At 39.3% G+C, this 19638-nt stretch overlaps 1 protein-coding gene across 1 annotated transcript in view; it reads right to left on the bottom strand.

Moving 5' to 3' along the window:
* Positions 1-561: 561 nt before the first annotated feature.
* LOC126249439 (TPR-containing protein DDB_G0280363-like) overlaps positions 562-19638 on the bottom strand; it is a 45721-nt gene continuing 26644 nt past the window's right edge. The window contains exon 4 of the mRNA XM_049951092.1: positions 562-663. Coding sequence (XP_049807049.1) covers positions 562-663 — 102 coding nt within the window. The remainder of the gene's footprint in view (positions 664-19638) is intronic.

The raw sequence follows: 19638 nt of genomic DNA, 5'->3' as shown, positions 1-19638 counted from the left end.
AGTCTCCCCCAATTATAGATACATATTGTTTCCACTTTGTTATGTATAAGAGTACACTGTCTAAATTATTTAAAAAAGTTTTATCATCTGAGTCAGGGGAATGGTAGATACATACTATGATAAGTTTCATTATATCATATATGATACCGGTAATTTCGAAGTGTTTCTCTACACATGCCCAACTAAGATCTAGTGCTCTACATTCTATTTCATTTGAAACATAGATAACAGTACCACCATTATAGTACTGAGATCTGCAGAAACATGTTTCCATGTTCATAACCTGCTGGTACATAGTATTGCGTTTGTTTTGGTTTAAGCCAATGTTCAGATAGACATAAGAAAGAATACATATTCTGTGGCAATGACTCCTCCAGTATTTCAACTTTACTTTAAAGACCCTGAATGTTTAAAAATAAGATGTTGCTGTGACTTATTTGTGAGTTAGCAGGCTGGTTTTTCACATTTTTATTTTCTTCTTCGCTTGAAACCATAAAAAATTATCACTGAATGACACAGATGTATTTTTCCTTTGGGTCCTTTTTAAGCATTGCTGTGTTGCTACTCCAGTTGTTCCTGGTTCTGATACTGCTGCTGCTGTTCTTGTTGCTGTTGCTGTTGTTGTTGCTGCTGCTGCTTCTGATGATAATGATGGTGCTGCTGCTGTTTGACTTATTTCTAGTGTTTGTTGTTCCACAACTGTTGTGCCTTTCGGTGAATTGTTAACATTTGGGGTGTTCACGTGCATTAATAAAATTTCACATTTGTCCTGGAGAGTTATAGCTTCACTGACAGCAGATTTCACATTTGAGTCTCCAGGTAACACACACTTCCTGTCCATGAGAGGTATGACTTTTCTATCATCACACTGCACATTTGAGATTTTATTTATTAGTTCTAAAATTTTTGTTACTATTACGTTTTTTCCAAGTACATTTCAGTTTTAAATTTTCTGACCTACCTGCCCGATTAAGGGATCTGACGTTCCACGCTTTGATCCATAGAATGCCAGTTTTGTTTCTCCTGATAACAACGCCCTCCTGAGTAGTCCCTGCCTGGAGATCTGAATGGGCGACTATTTCACCTCCATAATATTTTACCCAAGAGGATGTAATCATCATTTAACCATACAGTAGAGCTGCATGCCCTCGGGGAAAAATTATGACTGCAGTTTCCCCTTTCTTTCAACCATTCGCAGTACGAGCACAACAAGACTATTTTGGTTGATGTTACAAAGCCAGATCAGTCAATAACTCAAACTGTTGCCTCAGCAACTACTGAAAAGGCTGCTGTCCCTCTTCAGGAACCTCTCAGCAGATATCCCTCTGTTTTGGTTGCACCTATGGTACAGCTACCAGTATCGATGAGGCAGGCAAGCCTTCCCACCAATGGCAAGCTCCATGGTTCATGGGTGGGGGGAGGGGGTGGCATGAATAAATTAAATTGAGTCATTATCTATTATGGCTGAAAAGTAAGCTTCATGTATTTCTTGTTACAGATAATAACACAATATGTTAGCTGTAATTATGAACAGTTTTCTTCCAGCCTGCAAATTACCCATTAGATTCCACAGATATGAAAGTAAAGTACCTTCTGTTGGTGTTGCCTGAGCAGTGTAAATGACCTAATAAACTTTGAGCTTATAGGTTTGTTTACTTCACAGGAGGATTAGGAGAACTTAAGAGAACGTGGGATATACACTTAGTAAGGAGTCTACTTCAGAAGAGTTTCTCTACCTGGTATCTCTCGCCTGAGATTGTCATTTGTTCTTTGCCTTGTTACTTGTGGAGCTTTTCCTTTATCTTTCCATTCTTCCCTGTTATCACCATATATGAGCCAGGTAGATAATAATTCAGTATAAGATTTTTTTTGGGAAGAATGAACTCAAGGCTATGAATACTGAATGTCATTATAAATGTTGGTAGCCCAGCAACAGGTGCTGATAAATACTCCTGCATATTACTATTATAGCCGAAGCGATAATGGTTCTAAAATTTAATTATTTTAATTTTGTAATTCAAAATCTTTCATGTGCAATTTGCCATTTTTACAACAAATCATATGATTTGTCTTGTATGTCGTGAGATACATTAAATTTCAAATTATAGGTACCACATGCATTTCAGTTTCTTCACTGGCCACTAATGTTTTCCTGTGTAACATGGTGGCACAAATGCAGAAATGATTTTAAAAAGGCGTCCACAATGTTTTGATAAGTCTTGTACCCCTATTTCCCATCTCTAATGAAGCCAGAGTATCAAGCAAAGAAAAATCTATGCATGTGTGCCAACCCGGTGGCCAAGCGGTTCTAGACGCTTCAGTCCAGAACTGCGCGACTGCTTTGGTCGCAGGTTCGAATCTTGCCTCGGGCATGGATGTGTGTGATGTCCTTAAGTTAGTTAGGTTTAAGTAGTTCTAAGTTCTAGGGGACTGATGACCTCAGATGTTAAGTCCCATAGTGCTCAGAGCCATTTTCTATGCATGCCTACTTGGCTTCATATCTCATTATTTGAAAGGACCAAAATGGAACTCCTTTCACATGACCTCCTAAAATAATTCTCATTGCAAATGTTCCAATTCACTTGTGGTGACTACTTTTTTGCATTTGTGAGTTGTTGGTCTGACAGTCGATATTTTATAAATGTTACTCTAGCAGTATTAAGAGGAGAAAGGGATCTACACATTTAATAAGCCTCCACTACACATTTGAAGCAATACAACACATGGGTTTTGTATACTCAAAGGTAAAGAGACATGCTCCCATTTAACTGAAGTTTTCCTTTGAGTCACTACTTATCTCTCTCTCTTTACCGACAAGGTAATTACTGCAAAAAAATTCACAAACTGAAGATATATAACTTTTTTAAATAATGTACACACATTTGCAACTTGAAATTTTGGTATGGTGTTAAAGACATTGACATCACTTAGTGATGGATGTTTGACCACTGGGCCAATCATTATGTGCGAGTCTCTGCTGTGGCCTCCAGTGGCCACATTGTGTCAAGCATGCAGTTCTACTGTGATCACACAGCAGTCACTGTGTTAAAGAAATAATAAAAGTTGCTGGACTGATAACTTCAGTGCAATACTCCACATAAGCTATCATAATGAAAAATGTCATTTAAAACTGTGACCAGTATCAGAGTAGATCTGGGTCATACTATTGCTGAAGAGCACAATACAAACCTAGTCATTGGGTGTTTCAAGTACACGACTGAGTTTGTAGTCAGTGATCATCTGCTGCATGTTTCATAATACATCACAAAATGCTACATAGACATGTTCTCATGTTGCTCATTATTGTAGGCCAGCTGTATAATTATTCTCTGCAAACATTTATAGATGCAAAAAATAACTAACAAATAACTGCAATCTAGCAATATGACACCTGTGGAGGCAGTTTACTACTCATCCATCATACAAGTACATCAATTTAGTACTTTTATGGTAAAAACCATACCTGCTACATATGACAGTAAAAAAAGAACAAATAATCCAGCGGGGAGTTTTTAATGTAAATATTTAAAAATAATGAGCTGAGAAAGGTTATAACTGTTCAGCTATTTTGCAATTCAGAACCAGTTAATAATAAGAGGTACATTGAAGAATTGTCAACCATAAATTGTACCTTGTAATACAGGGTGTCCCAAAAAGAATAAGCTGATTTCAAATAGAATTACTTATTAGGAAGTAGGGCATAACACCAACAAATTGCATACTAAATTACTCAGAAAAGACAGATGTTTATAAGAATCCATCATAAATGTGCAATACGTCCTCCATTGGCTGCACAGACAACATCTAACCGATATCCGAATTCATCCCAAACTGAACGTAAGGTGTCTTCTGTCACTGAAGCTACAGCAGCTGATATTCTGGTTTTTAGTTCATCAATGTCATGAGGTATGGTAGGAACATAAACACATTGTTTAACATATTCCCACAGGAAGAAAGCACATGGTGTTAAGTCAGGGAACCTAGGAGGCCAAGAGTGTAAAGCCTGGTCTCGCGGTCCTGTATGCCCTATCCAACGTTGAGGCATGTTGGCATTGAGGAAACTGCACACATTGTTGTGCCAGTGTGGTGGTGCTCCATCTTGCTGATAGATGAAATTGTCAGAGCCAAGTTTTGTTGTTGTTGTTGTTGTGGTCTTCAGTCCTGAGACTGGTTTGATGCAGCTCTCCATGCTACCCTATCCTGTGCAAGCTTCATCATCTCCCATTACTTACTGCAACCCACATCCTTCTGAATCTGCTTAGTGTATTCATCTCTTGGTCTCCCTCTACGATTTTTACCCTCCACGCTGCCCTCCAATGCTAAATTTGTGATCCCTTCATGCCTCAGAACACGTCCTACTAACCGCTCCCTTCTTTTTGTCAAGTTGGGCCACATACTCCTCTTCTCCCCAATTCTATTCAATACTTCATCATTAGTTATGTGGTCTACCCATCTAATCTTCAGCATTCTTCTGTAGCACCACATTTCGAAAGCTCCTATTCTCTTCTTGTCCAAACTATTTATCGTCCATGTTTCACTCCCATAGATGGCTACACTCCATACAAATACTTTCATAAACGACTTCCTGACACTTAAATCTATACTCGATGTTAACAAATTTCTCTTCTTCAGAAACGCTTTCCTTGCCATTGCTAGTCTACTTTTTATATCTTCTCTACTTCGACCATCATCAGTTATTTTGCTCCCCAAATAGCAAAACTCCTTTACTACTTTAAGTGCCTCATTTCCTAATCTAACTCCCTCAGCATCACCCGACTTAATTTGACTACATTCCATTATCCTCGTTTTGCTTTTGTTGATATTCATTTTATATCCTACTTTCAAGACACTGTCCATTCCATTCAACTGCTCTTCCAAGTCCTTTGCTGTCTCTGACAGAATTACAATGTCATCGGCGAACCTCAAAGTTTTTATTTCTTCTCCATGGATTTTAATACCTACTCCAAATTTTTCTTTTGTTTCATTTACTGCTTGCTCAATATACAGATTGAATAACATCGGGGAGAGGCTACAACCCTGTTTCACTCCCTTCCCAACCACTGCCTTTTCTTTCATGCCCCTCGCCTCTTATAACTGCCATCTGCTTTCTGTACAAATTGTAAATAGCCTTTCGCTCCCTGTATTTTACCCCTGCCACCTTTAGAATTTGAAAGAGAGTATTCCAATCAACATTGTCAAAAGCTTTCTCTAAGTCTACAAATGCTAGAAATGTAGGTTTGCCTTTCCTTAATCTTTCTTCTAAGATAAGTCGTAAGGTCAGTATTGTCTCACGTGTTCCAATATTTCTACGGAATCCAAACTGATCTTCCCCGAGGTCGGCTTCTACTAGTTTTTCCATTCGTTTGTAAAGAATTCGCGTTAGTATTTTGCAGCTGTGACTTATTAAACTGATAGTTCGGTAATTTTCACATCTGTCAACACATCCTTTCTTTGGGATTGGAATTATTATATTCTTCTTGAAGGCTGAGGGTATTTCGCCTGTCTCATACATCTTGCTCACCAGATGGTAGAGTTTTGTCAGGACTGGCTCTCCCAAGGCCTTCAGTAGTTCTAATGGAATGTTGTCTACTCACGGGGCCTTATTTCGACTCAGGTCTTTCAGTACTCCGTCAAACTCTTCACGCAGTATCGTATCTCCCATTTGATCTTCATCTACATCCTCTTCCATTTCCATAATATTGTCCTCAAGTACATCGCCCTTGTATAGACCCTCTATATACTCCTTCCACCTTCCTGCTTTCCCTTCTTTGCTTAGAACTGGGTTTCCATCAAAGCTCTTGATATTCATGCAAGTGGTTCTCCTTTCTCCAAAGGTTTCTTTAATTTTCCTGTAGGCAGTATCTATCTTACCCCTAGTGAGATAAGCCTCTACATCCTTACATTTGTCCTCTAGCGATCCCTGCTTAGCCATTTGCACTTCCTGTCGATCTCATTTTTGAGACGTGTGTATTCCTTTTTGCCTGCTTCATTTACTGCATTTTTATATTTTCTCCATTTGTCAATTAAATTCAATATTTCTTCTGTTACCGAAAGAGTTCTACTAGCCCTCGTCTTTTTACCTACTTGATCCTCTGCTACCTTCACTACTTCATCCCTTAGAGCTACCCATTCTTCTTCTACTGTACTTCTTTCCCCCATTCCTGTCAATTGTTCCCTTATGCTCTCCCTGAAACTCTGTACAACCTCTGGTTCTTTCAGTTTACCCAGGTCCCATCTCCTTAAATTCCCGCCTTTTTTCAGTTTCTTCAGTTTTAATCTACAGTTCATAACCAATAGATGAATCACATTTATGTTCAGTTGTTTCATGAGGATTTTTGAGCCCCCATATATGCATGTTATGATGGTGAACCTTACCGCTAATATGGAAAGTTGCCTCATTGCTGAATATCAACCATGACATAAAACTGTCATCTTCCATGTCCTCTAGAATAGCATTGCTAAAGTCCACACACTTCACTTTGTCAGTATCTCGAAGAGCTTGTACCAGTTGCTATCGGTATGGATTGAGGGCTAAATGACACTGTAACACACACCACACTGTCATGTGCAGTAACACAAGTTGTCCGCTAGCATGATGTGTAGACTTGCGGGGGCTCATCTCAAATGCTCATCAGATTTGTTCCACTATTTATTCAGGAATGCGTGGCTGGCCAGGACTTTTGCATTTACAGAGGCACCCTGTTTCTTCATACTGTTTATACCACCATTGAATGTTCTTTGGGGAATTTTGTAAATATTGTTGGAAGACATACATTGTATGGATTTATTACCATGGACGTTTATTCAAACAGACAAAATGTGTAGTTAATTAGAATTTTACATAAAAAACACCATTAGTATTATTTATCCTTTTTTTGGTGTTAGATGTATTAGTTATGTGTTTTTTTTATCATAAAAGTACTAATCTGACATTGAGTCAGTTAAAATCTGCCAGCTCTTACCAGCATACCATAGACTTTTCTCTCTCCTGCACAGGCCTTCAATTGCTAGTTGCAGTCATTTGTTAGTTTACACAGCTGCTCTACAATAATAGACTACATGAGATTGCGTCCCTGTAGCATTTTGTGATGTATTATGAGAAGCACAGAAAATGACCGTGGTCTCCACACTCTGTTGTGTTTCTGAAGCACTCAATGAATAGTTTTGTTTTGTGCTCTTCAGCTCTACTTTAATGATGATCATATTTTTAAGTGAGATTTCCCATTATAATACCTTTATTGTAGAATATTACACTGAAATTATCAGTTCAACAACTTTTGTTATTCCTTTAACACAGTGACTGCCATGTGACTGCAGCAGAACCACATGCCTGACACCATGTGGCTTCTAGAGGCTGCAGCAAAGACTCACACCTCACACCTGACACTCGGCATGGTGGTCTAACATCCATCTCTAGGAATGTGGCACTCAACACTGTAAAAAAATTTCAATTTGTAGCCAGTTGCAAATGTGTGTATATTATTTGAATAATATATTTTCAGTTTGTGAAATTTTGTGCAGTAATTACAATGTCAGTACAGATAGATACTGGTAAGTAATGACTCAAAGTAAAATTTGGATTGAATGGGATCATGTAATATCACATTTGGGTATACATAGCACACTTGTTCTACTTCATCAAATGTGTAGTGAAGCCTTATTAACTGTATGGAGACATTTCTGCTATTGATACTGCCAGAGCAATATTTATAAGACATCACCTGTTAGATCAACAAACCACAACACATGATAGGACTCCCCCTCTGAGTGAACTGGAATATTTGCAATGCAAATTATTTTAGTAACTTGTGTTAACCGACTTCAGTTTTGCTCTTTTCAGGTAATGGGATACAAAGCCAAGTAAGCACACGTGTGTAGATTTTTCTTTTACTTGATGTTCTGGCTTAATTAGTGAAGTAAAATAAGAGTGCAAGATTTAACAATCAAAAATTTGTGACTCCTTTTTAAAATCCTTTCTGTATTTGTGTCACCATCTTACACACAAAAACATTAGCGGGCAGTAATGAAACTGAAGTACTTGTAGTACCTACAATTTGAAATGTAATGTATATCGTAGCATACAAGACAAATCATGTGATTTGGTGTAAAACCTGGCAAACTGCACATGAAAGATTGTGAATCACAAAAGTAAAATAACTGAATTTTAGAACCATTATTGCTTCAGCTGTAATACTGATATGCAGGAGCATTTATCAGCACCTGTTGCTCAGCTGCCAACATTTCTAATGACATTTAGTATTAATAGCCTTGAGTTCATTCTTCTCAGAAAATCCCATACTGAATTATTATCTACCTTGTTTCTGTATTGTGGTAATAGGGAAGAATGTGTGCATATGCCATGATTTTTTAACTTCTCCTAATACTCTTGTGAGCCAACGGCCTTGTCACAGTGGTTACACCGGTTCCTGTCAGATCATTGAAGTTAAGCACTGTTGGGCTGGGCTAGCACTTGGATGAGTACCACTGTCATGCTGATAGAAAAGGCACTCATGTTGGAAATCTGCTGCTGCATCCCATTAACGTCACATTTCGCTTCACTGTCCTAATGGATATGTTTGTCCCACATTGACTTCTTCGGTTATTTCATGCAGTGTTCCTTATCTTTTAGCACTGACAACTCTATGCAGACGTTGCTGCTCACAGGGTAAGGGTCATCGCCCACTGCATTGTCCATGGTGAAAAGGAATGCGTGAAATTTGGTATTCTCGGCACACTCTTGACACTGTGAATCTTGGAATACTGAATTTCTTAACTATTCCTGAAGTGGAATGTCCCATGCTTCTAACTCCAACTACCATTCCTCATTCTGTTAACTCCTGTGGTGTGGCCATAATCGTGTTGGAAACATGAATCAGCTGAGTACAAATGACAGTTCTCCCAATGCACTGCCCTTTTAAATCTTCTGTACATGATGCTGTCGCCATCTGTTTATGTGCTTATTGTTATCCCATGAATTTTGTCTCCTCAGCGTAAATGGCCCAACGGGACTGTGACAACATAGAGCCTGTCCCAGTAATCCAAGCTAACCAACATGACAATGCACCATCTGCCATTTCCCACCAATTCATAGTTGGGACAACAGGCCTACTTCCACAGAAACACACTAGCTCAATTTGGTTATTCCTTTATTTTCCGCTAAAATTTGAATTTTGCACTAAAATTTGAATTTCGCACTATTTTGTACATGGGGTAACTACCGTTTGTCAGACGGGGGGAGGGGTCGAGGTAGGGAAATCCCATTTCTTATCGACTGCATCATTGGTGACGTCAGCATGCTAGTAAACCACATCTGAATGCCCACAGAATATCTATTTACTATAAATGAGCTGAAAGAGAAAAGTAGTGATTTCAACCAATGTAGAGACAAGAAACTACCAACTGAAAAGTTAAGAGGAATGGAACTGCACGAACTCTGGATAGAAATTACCAGCAGTAAAGAAAGTCAGTGCACTAAAAACAAAAATAAAATAGAATAAAATAATTTAAAGAAACGGAAAAATCTGAGTTTGTCTCAAAACAGGACAACTTATAGAAGATAGATGAAATACTGGCAAACACACATCCAAATATAGGCACCTCAAGAAAATGTAAAGAAGGTGATCAGAAGAGATCAGTGAACACAAAGCACAAGATTGATCATAGAGATCATCTAAATCACTGCGAAAGTGAGAGTCCTTGGTTAGAATCAATCAAAAGGCAAGCTTATTATTCACACCATTCGGAATGGCTGAGAAGAAGTTGTTACTGAAAGAGACAGTTATAAAAACTATCGATAACTTTCATCGGAAGCTCTACAGTCATTGGAAGCTCTATCAGATCATGACATGCAGCTCCTTGTTTTAGATGTAAATTCTAAGCAGATTATCAAGACTGCTAAATCTGAGTACGGGAGAGTAGTCAATCAACAAAAAATTGAGTGTTGTAGAAAACTGCTCAAAGATATGAACTGGAAGGATGTTTATAGTGCTCATGACATGAATGAAAAATATAACATATTCATGAACAATGTCAGTACCATGTTTGAAAACTGTTTTCCACTAAAAGTTACTCAAATTAAACAGAAGTCTAATAAAACCATGGATTACACAAGGAATAAAGATTTCCTGTAAGACAAAAAGGAAAATGTATCTGTCAACCAAGAATAGCTCCAATGCTGACGATTTAGCTAAATACAAGGATTACCGTAAAATATTAAAAAAAGCAATTCAGACATCTAAACAAATGCACTATTACAAGAAGATAGCAATGTCAGGGAACAAAATAAAAACAATATGGGATATAGTGAAAGAGGAGAATGGTAGAACCAGAAAGGAACAGGAGCAAATAGCACTAAGGGTAGATGACACATTAGTAACCGATGGGCATAGTGTGGCAAATCTATTTAACAAGCACTTTATATCTGTTACTGATGGAATGGGATTGTCAGGATCAGTAAATAATGCCCTTGAATATCTGAAACTAGCATTTACAAATTGCCTCAGGTACATGAATGTCACCACCAAAAGAAATAACTTCCATAATAAAGTCTTTAAAAACAAAGCATTCTGGTTGTTATGATGAAATATCAACAAAGTTAATTAAGGCAAGTATTTGCGAGTTTAGTACAATTCTAAGTTACTTGTGTAACCAGTCAATTATAACGAGGACATTTCCTGACTGGCTAAAATATGCAGATATTAAGCCTCTATTCAAGAAAGGGGATAAAGAGATACCATCAAACTACAGATCGATTTCACTTTTGCCAGCATTCTCAAAAATTTTAGAAAAAGTAATATACAGGCAGCTTCCTAACCATCTGACCACAAACAACATATTATCAAGAACACAGTTTGGATTTCTGAAGGGTTCTGATATCGAGAAGGCTATTTACACCCACAGTGAAAATGTACTTAATTCATTAAATAACAAGTTACAAGCAGCAGGTATTTTCTGTGATTTGTCAAAGGCATTCGATTGTGTGAACCACAACATCCTTTTAAGTAAATTAGAATTCTATGGTGTCACGGGCAGTGCTGCAAAATGGTTCAAGTCATACCTCACTAACAGGAAACAAAGGGTGTCAGTGCAAGGGACTAGTGAATTAAGTCATCAGTCGTCATCAGTATGGGAAGAAATTACATGTGGTGTCCCACAGGGATCTATCTTAGGGCCATTGCTTTTTCTTGTGTACATTAATGATCTCTCATCAGTTACACTGCCAGAAGCAGAGTTTGTTTTGTTTGCAGATGACCCAAGTATTGCAATAAATAGTATGTCAAGTGTAGTTCTAGAAAGATCTGCTAATGATATTTTCATGGATATTAATAAATGGTTTAAAGCCAACTCACTGACATTAAACTTCGAAAATTCTCACTATATGCAATTCAGAACCTGTAAGAGGATTGCACCCAGCATATGCATAAAGTATGAAGAAGAGCAGATACAAGAGGTCGACAGTCTTAAATTCCTGGGATGACAACTTGATAATAAATTCGGTTGGGAGGACCACACCACAGAACTGCAGAAACGCCTTAACAAATCTGTATTTGCAATTAGAGTGTTAGCAGACATAGGTGACATAAAAATGAAAAATCTTGCATACTTTGCCTACTTTCATTCCATATGTCATACGGTATAATATTTTGGGGTAACTCTTCAAGTCAAACAAAAATTTTCAGAGCCCAAAAGCGTGTAATGCGTATTATTTGTGGAGTAAATTCACAGACGTCCTGTAGAAACCTCTTCAAACAACTGGGTATACTAACTACTGCCTCTCAGTATATTTACTCCTTAATGAAATTTGTCCTAAATAATCTCATTTTCCAACAAACAGCTCAGTTCATACATACAATACCAAGAACAAAAATGATCTGCACAAGGACTTAAAAGCACTTACTTTAGTTCAAAAAGGGGTCCACTACTCAGGAACACTCATCTTCAATAATTTGCCAGCGAACATAAAAAATTTAATTACAAATAAAGATCAGTTTAAAAGGAGCCTGAAAGACTTACTAGTGGCCAACTCCTTCTACTCCATTAACGAATTTTTTAATAGAAACAGATGATGTATTGTATATATTCATACTATTAGTATTGTTATTTCAGCTTAAAAAAATGTTAACATGTTCCACATCCACGAGGATCTCCTCAGCACGGATCTATGAAACGAAAAACTAATCTAATCTAATCTAATGTAATCTAATTCACTGGCAAGCCAATGCGTACATGATTCAAGATTTGGTATGAATGTGGGATAGGAAGAGCTGAAACCCATCGACAAAAATTAAATGGAAACAGCTATGAAATAACTCGAAAATTGTAAGACGACAGGAGAACTTGAGATCACAATGAGATGTTCCAAAAAAATGGTTCGCTGCAAACTTAGTCGAACTGTTCGTGCATGTGGTTATTGTCTTGCAAATGTCTCCATCTGTTGACTCAGGGATCAAGACGTGGCTCCGTTACAGCCATGCGGATAAGATGCCTGTCATCTCGACTGCTAGTGATACGAGGCCGTTGGGATCCAGCACGGCGTTCCGTGTTACCCTCCTGAACCCACAGATTGCATATTCTGCTAACAGTCATTGGATCTCGACCAACGCGAGCAGCATTGTCGCGATACGGTAAACCACAATCGCGATAGGCTATAACACGACCTTTATCACGACCTTTATCAAAGTCGGAAGCGTGATGTTACGCATTTCTCCTCCTTACGCGAGGAAATGCCGGTCAATTGCTGTTTGTGTATGAGAAATCGGTTGGGAACTTTCCCCATGTCAGCACGTTGTAGGTGTCGTCACCGGCGCCAACCTTGTGTGTATGCTCTGAAAAGCTAATTATTTGCATATAACAGCATCTTCTTCCCGTCGGTTAAATTTCGCGTCTGTAGCACGTCATCTTCGTGGTGTAGCAATTTTAATGGGCAGTAGTGTATGTATGAAAACTTCAACTGGAAAAAACATAATACTGGAGGTGTGATCCTATACTTGCTACAACAAATATTGTACTGACAGATCTCTCCTTGCCTCATGAGGAGGGTGTTATCTTGCTCTTTTAAAATGAATCCTGTGACAGTGCAAATAGTGGATACAGGATTAAAATCAATGAAATCTCCAGTTGTGATTCTCATGCTTGCTGTAATGAATATTGTACTGACAGACCTCACCTCACATTGTATAGAAGGTGTAGTTTTACACACTTAAAATGAGTACTGTGATGGCAACGGTGCAAATAGGAGATATACTGGAATACTAAACCAATGAAATCTCCGGCTAAATCACACATGTATAAAGTTATGCTTGCTACAGCGAGCAATGAACTGGGGACATTGAATTGACTACAAAGTAAGCATTTAATACCATCCAGCAGGTCTTGAACTTACATTCATCTAGCTAGTTCCACACCCTATGGTGAGTAGAAGACTTCACCGATGTAATCCTCTTACTAGCGAGCAACTGGAAAATAATAATAATAATAAGCCTGTTCTACCCTCTCGCTCACCTGCTAACGATGTTCGATTCGCCGCGAACAGTACTGGTCTAGCGCGACAGCCATCTAGCGCTAGAACAGGAGAAACTACGAAAATTTGGAGACACATTATTCGCGCGCCAGAATACAGAGCAGTTCTAAACTGCCGTCAATCTGCCCATGCGCAATAGGCAGGGATAACTCGCGCACGCGCACAAAGGGGTAGACAGTACTTTCTGCTTATTATTTGAAAATTGGTAAGTGGCTAGTAGCTAATTTCAGATTTTATATTGGGGATTTTCCGCATTTTGTTTCAGTAAGTAGGTTTCACAAATACGGAAAAAATCGTGTTTTTTTGCCAGTAGACTCTCTTTTATACAAGCTGTTTGTGGAAGCATTTTTTCTATTGATTGCTTCGTATTCTAGAAATGAAATGGAGCGAAGAGGCGTTAACCGTCTTAATTCAGACATACAGAGACGAAAGATGTATGTATGGCTCGCTGTATCATAAGGTACGTCGGCAATCGTTTCTTTCTGTACTATGCATATATCGTTATACGGTGATTTTCAGTTTGTATCGTAATGCCTTAGTTTGCGAAAGTTCATGTTTGATGTGATTGCATCTCTTGCTTTATTTCAGCATGCTAGGAAAGAGAAACTGGCAGTGACAGGGGAGAAAGTCCGTGCAGTTCGGCCCAGTGCGACAGACAAGGACTGCAAATCTCTTAGTAGCACATATATGCAGAACAGTAGTAACCTACATAAGAGAATAACAATTAATAAATAGTCATAAAAACAATTTCATATTAAATAGCAACCTTAAGCTCACATAAATAATTTGAACGAATGAAGTTCCAATGTATCGCGCAGTCCCCCTTGTGTTTCGCGCGGTAGAACGAATGATTTTACTAGAGATCAGACAGTTATATTTGCGTTTCGCGAGTTATCACCATCTACTATGCATGAGCGGCAGATGCACCCAGCATGGGTGGTGTAATAGGTCTATGTGAACCAGCCTGTAGTTACAGATGTGCACGCATGGAGCGCTGGTGCATAGGTGTACGGTTTACACGCATCGTGTAATAGGGGCTTTAGTGTCTGTGGAAGTCTTGTAAATAAATTGTCATGCATATGGGTATTGCAGACATTTCAGTTGCACAGATATCAATACAGAACATTGGCTTTCGCACTGCCTACTCACATGTTATGAGAAAAACACAGTCATTTTTACACTCGACAGCGAGCTACAATACACATCCCCTCCCTCGTCTTTATTACGTAACATCCAACTGAATAAAATTACAAACTCTGTCTGTGATATTGTTGTCCGTGATGAATGAGCAAACTGCCTAGGTTGGAGCTCTACAACACTAATTTTTGTCGTACTTTTTCCTCAGTTTTGACTTATTTTCCATAATTTTTTGCAACTCTACCGGGTTTTCTGCAATTTCAATGCATTACACCCAATTACTCGAGTTCCAAACCACTGCTCTCGATGACATGTCATGTCAACAAAACGTCACAATGCGTCAATCTCATGATTCTATCAGCCAGTAACATTGTAACATGGCCCTAAATTTTTTTGTACCCTTGCTCATCGTCAACTACTTTGCATGTGCTATATAGTTTCAGAGATATCGTGAACTCTGGTACACTGCCTACATCTACTGACACAAATACTTTTTCGTAATTTGGGAAACAGCTAGCAGCAGAGAGGAGGTGCAAAAACTACGTTCCTTAACCAAACAACTTTATAAATTTGGTAAGATATTATTTCGAATGGTCATCACTCTCTATATGGTTCAGAGTCTCAAAGTATTCTTGCATTCATAGGCTGAGGTTGGAGATCGAAAGATCTCACCAACACCTCTGATGATTACCACCCCAACAAATGAATCATATCGATGGCAGCTCTCTGTCCTCTATTTCGAAACGAGATACCTATCGACTAAGGATCCTGAACAAAACTCTAGACCGAGCGAGGTGGCGCAGTGGTTAGACACTGGACTCGCGTTCGGGAGGACGACGGTTCAATCCCGCGTCCGGCCATCCTGATTTAGGTTTTCCGTGGTTTCCCTAAATCACTCCAGGCAAATGCCGGGATGGTTCCTCTGAAAGGGCACGGCCGAATTCCTTCCCCATCCGTCCCTAATCCGATGAGACCGATGACCTCGCTGTCTGGTCTCCTTCCCCGAAACCAACCAACCAACCAAAACTCTAGATGGTCTCTCCATGCATCTTGCAGCTGTTCCTCTGTCTTTAATCAACCCTCGCTGTAACATCGTCTCCCATCTAATTTGGAATTGACCAGCAGTATGAGGGCACTGTACCCACTACATCTGATGTCTCATGAAGGAAGAGAATGAGATGAGTTCCATTTAATCAGTACACTTCTATATTTTGCTTACAGAAATGTGTTCCGAATTTGCAAAATTGACCAGTGCTAGTGATATGGACCGGTATTCTTATGCCAATACCGTAACTGCCACTCTTTGAAGACTGTTTCACACCAATCCTAATCACATCACCCATCTCATTAAAAACGATCTCTCTAGATGGATGCATGCTGAAGAGGTTAGCACTCCTCATTTCAGCATAGGATATATGAGCCTGATACACTTGAGAGTGTTGTGATATAACAGTTAGTTAAGAAAAGGAAGAAGAAATGTATGACTTATGCATAATGGAGCTCCAGATGGAAGTAGTTGGAAACATTTTATGCAAATCGCTGTTAATACTCCAGTGCTGTAAATATATTTACAAGATCTGACATACATTCACCCCTAAGTTTTCTATCCCACTCACTATGCTGACAAACTTTAAGATGATAAAACAACTACCTTCTACACCAAAGGAAAAAAGAAACATAGATTATTTTTGATATATACACTGTATAGGTTTCCGGAGGTGTATAGTGCTCGCTGTTCTCATCTGATTATGCTTTGAAAATTATGTTATGCTCACATAAATCCTATAAAAAGATTGTCAGCAACGAAAAATGCATGAAACAACGGCATCTTATGAGGAAATAGCAGCAGTTGTTGACATGTGAAATTGCATGCCATGCTGCACTAACTCTGTGAACAGAACACAGTCTCTGACACACACACACACACACACACCAACGACAACAACAACTGTCAACCAAATGTATAAACAGATGAAACTGAATACTAAATTTATGTCCAAGATGTGGTGTGGAAATGGTGCACTTCACATGCATCTTTGCTAGTCTAGAGTAGGATGTCAAAATAGGTTTTCCATTGGTTTGGAGTACATGATTCATCACAGGTGCATTGGATGTCGTCTGCCGGCTATGGTATGGGGAGGTTTGGTGTTAATGTTTGCAGGTAGATAACACTCTAAGTAACACCCAGAATATGCTATTGTATATGAGCCAAATGTAGGCTATACTACACAACTGATACGGACCAAGAGAACAATGGAAAAAATGTCTAAATGTGCGATATGATCTGTCACAACAACTCTCTCTCTCTCTCTCTCTCTCTCTCTATCCATCTGTCTACCTCGATAAAAACTCTCTCAGCCGATTACTCCATTTACTTTCTAGGAAAGCATCCAAGACAGCAGTCAACTTGCACGTATTCCTGTTAACTCAATAGATGTACTGCAGAATGTTGTTAAAAACCATCCAGCAACTGTTCTGTAAGGTATTTGTTAGCTGAAACTACACAGTTGTGATTGGCAGGGCGTATAGAGAAGCGCATTGCAAATACTGTTCGTTAGAGTTTAAAACAGTCTCACATAGGTCAAACACAAAATCCATTCTGTAGTTGTATATTGCAGTCCTCAATCTGATAATACAATGTTTTTTTAGCCACGGAGGACGTGAAGTTTATCATAGTCACTTGTCTAGACACTTTATAAAAATCTATAAGGTGGTTGCCGATAGCTCTGGATTCATACCTGATCTTGTGATCAGACATATGTAAATGTTTTACTCTACGTTTGATGGTCATCAACGTTAAACAGTCTATTCCAGCCATCTTATCATTGTCCATGATCAATTGCTGTTTCTCTGTGCGGGGTGGCGGGTAATAATTCAATAGCGATTATTTCGTTACTAAAATCCTCTTAAACTGCCTGTGCATGCGTTCCACCTACCTCCGCCAACTACATACGCCTGAAAACTGTTTTTTCAGTCAGCCAGAAATTAATGGAGAAAATACTGGCTATAATTTCAAGTCTGTAAGTGCACATTACTCTTTGTGCTCACTGAAAGAAAATGTTCCTACTTCCTATTTACTCAGCGGGATCACAAACTATGACTATAAATAAAAGTTTTGAATTTTAAATGATTGATATATTCCGTAAAAGTTCACATGCATAAAATATAAGTCTTTGTATTGTAACTACGATGGTTGCCCAGAAAGTAATGCACCACATTTTTTTCTTCAACAATTCATTATTGAATATAATGAGAATTACACACATGAAAGAATGGTGTTTTATCTACACAACCTATTTTTATTTACATCCCATTATAAGGCCTTCCTTCTGCGTGAAACAAGGCCGTGTATGCCCTGTCGATACCAATCCTTGTCCTGGTGGCGGGACCAGTGCTTCACTGTGTGGGCTTCCTTTGCTGACTGACAGATGCATCGGCAACTGCCGAGTCGTAATGAATGACAACATCAGCTTGCTGCAGCATGTCAGCTGTGACAGCCGTGGATGGTCTCCCCGACTGCTGCAAATCGTGGAGCTCCGCCGAACCGCCTTCTGATGACCTCATCCTCCATGCCCAGCAACTAACGGTACTTCTGTCGACAGCAGATGTTCCATAGACTTTGCACAAGCGTTTGTGAATATTCGCCACAGTTTCTTTCTCTGCAGTGAGAAATTCAATGATTGCACGTTGCTTGTTACATACATCACCCACAGGCGCCATTTTGAAACTGTCCTGCAGCTACGCTATCTGTCAGAAGTGACGGAAACTTGGTGCACTCACTCAGGAGACTTCAAATAATTCATATGTAACGTTTCGCATTCGTAGTATTGTTTTCGGCTGAGGAAAAAATGCGATGCATTACTTCCTGGACAACCTTCGTAATATCTCTACCGGAAATAGCACTGTTAACAGTTCAGAGGCACCCTCTATGGGAAGTTCCAAGTAAAATGTTCTATCTCCCTGACTCCTAATCACCAAAAGGTAATAGCTCGCATCAAAAGTGGAAAATAATCTTGCCACTTGCCACAGGGTTTTGTCAATGTGCAGCACATAAACAGTTACTTTTGTGAAGTCTAAGCAATACAGGAAGCGATATAGTCCTCGCGAGCTCACTTCCTACTTTTACCAAAACCGAGTTCAAGTCTGTCCAGTTCTGCCGTCATTGGAGGCACACCACACATAGGTATTTGACTGATGCGGAAGTTTGATATCTTGGTGTAAAGTGTCTTACTGCTTCCTCTCTGGCTGTACGTATTTATACAGGGTGGATAAAAACTGTCACGAAATTTTCACTGTGGATAGCTGATGAAAGTAGGAAGCAAAATTTCTAATGTTGTGTAGGTCGACAACACATCATTTTCATACTACAGAAACTAGGCGCAACGCTCTCCGAATGGCCACGGCATTGCTGTTGTCGGATGCTCTGGACAATGCATGACCGCGAATATTTTGCCGGCGAGAGATCACTGTATCCAAGGCGACCCCCCTTCCCCCCCCCCCCCCCGCCCCCCACCACTCAGTGCCTGGGGGCGAATCCGCTGAGGTCCCGACACATCCATTGTACACACATCAAAAAAAGTTTTGCATCGCCTCGGTTTTGCGATTTCCGGAAGCTGTACAGAAAACTGGAATAGAGATCAATATAAACATCATTTCTGCACTTTTTATTGCTCATGAAAACCACATATTTCATGTTGTACCACCTTACAGCGAGGCCTTCAGAGGTGGTGGTCCAGATTGCTGTACACAACGGTACCTGTAATACCCAGTAGCACGTCCTCTTACACTGATGCATGCCTATATTCATAGTGTCATACTATCCACAAGTTCATCAGGGCACTGTTGGTCCAGATTGTCCCACTCCTCTACGGCGATTCGACGAAGATCCCTCAGAGTGGATGGTTGGTCACGTCGTCCATAAACAGCCCTTTTCCATTTATCCCAGGCATATTCGATAGGGTTCATGTCTGGAGAACATGCTG

This window comes from Schistocerca nitens, chromosome 3 (genome assembly GCF_023898315.1).
Source record: "Schistocerca nitens isolate TAMUIC-IGC-003100 chromosome 3, iqSchNite1.1, whole genome shotgun sequence".
In the NCBI taxonomy this organism is placed as follows: Eukaryota; Metazoa; Arthropoda; class Insecta; order Orthoptera; family Acrididae; genus Schistocerca; species Schistocerca nitens.
The sequence above is the reverse complement of the archived record's forward strand: the minus strand, read 5'-3'. Positions and strand labels throughout refer to the sequence as shown.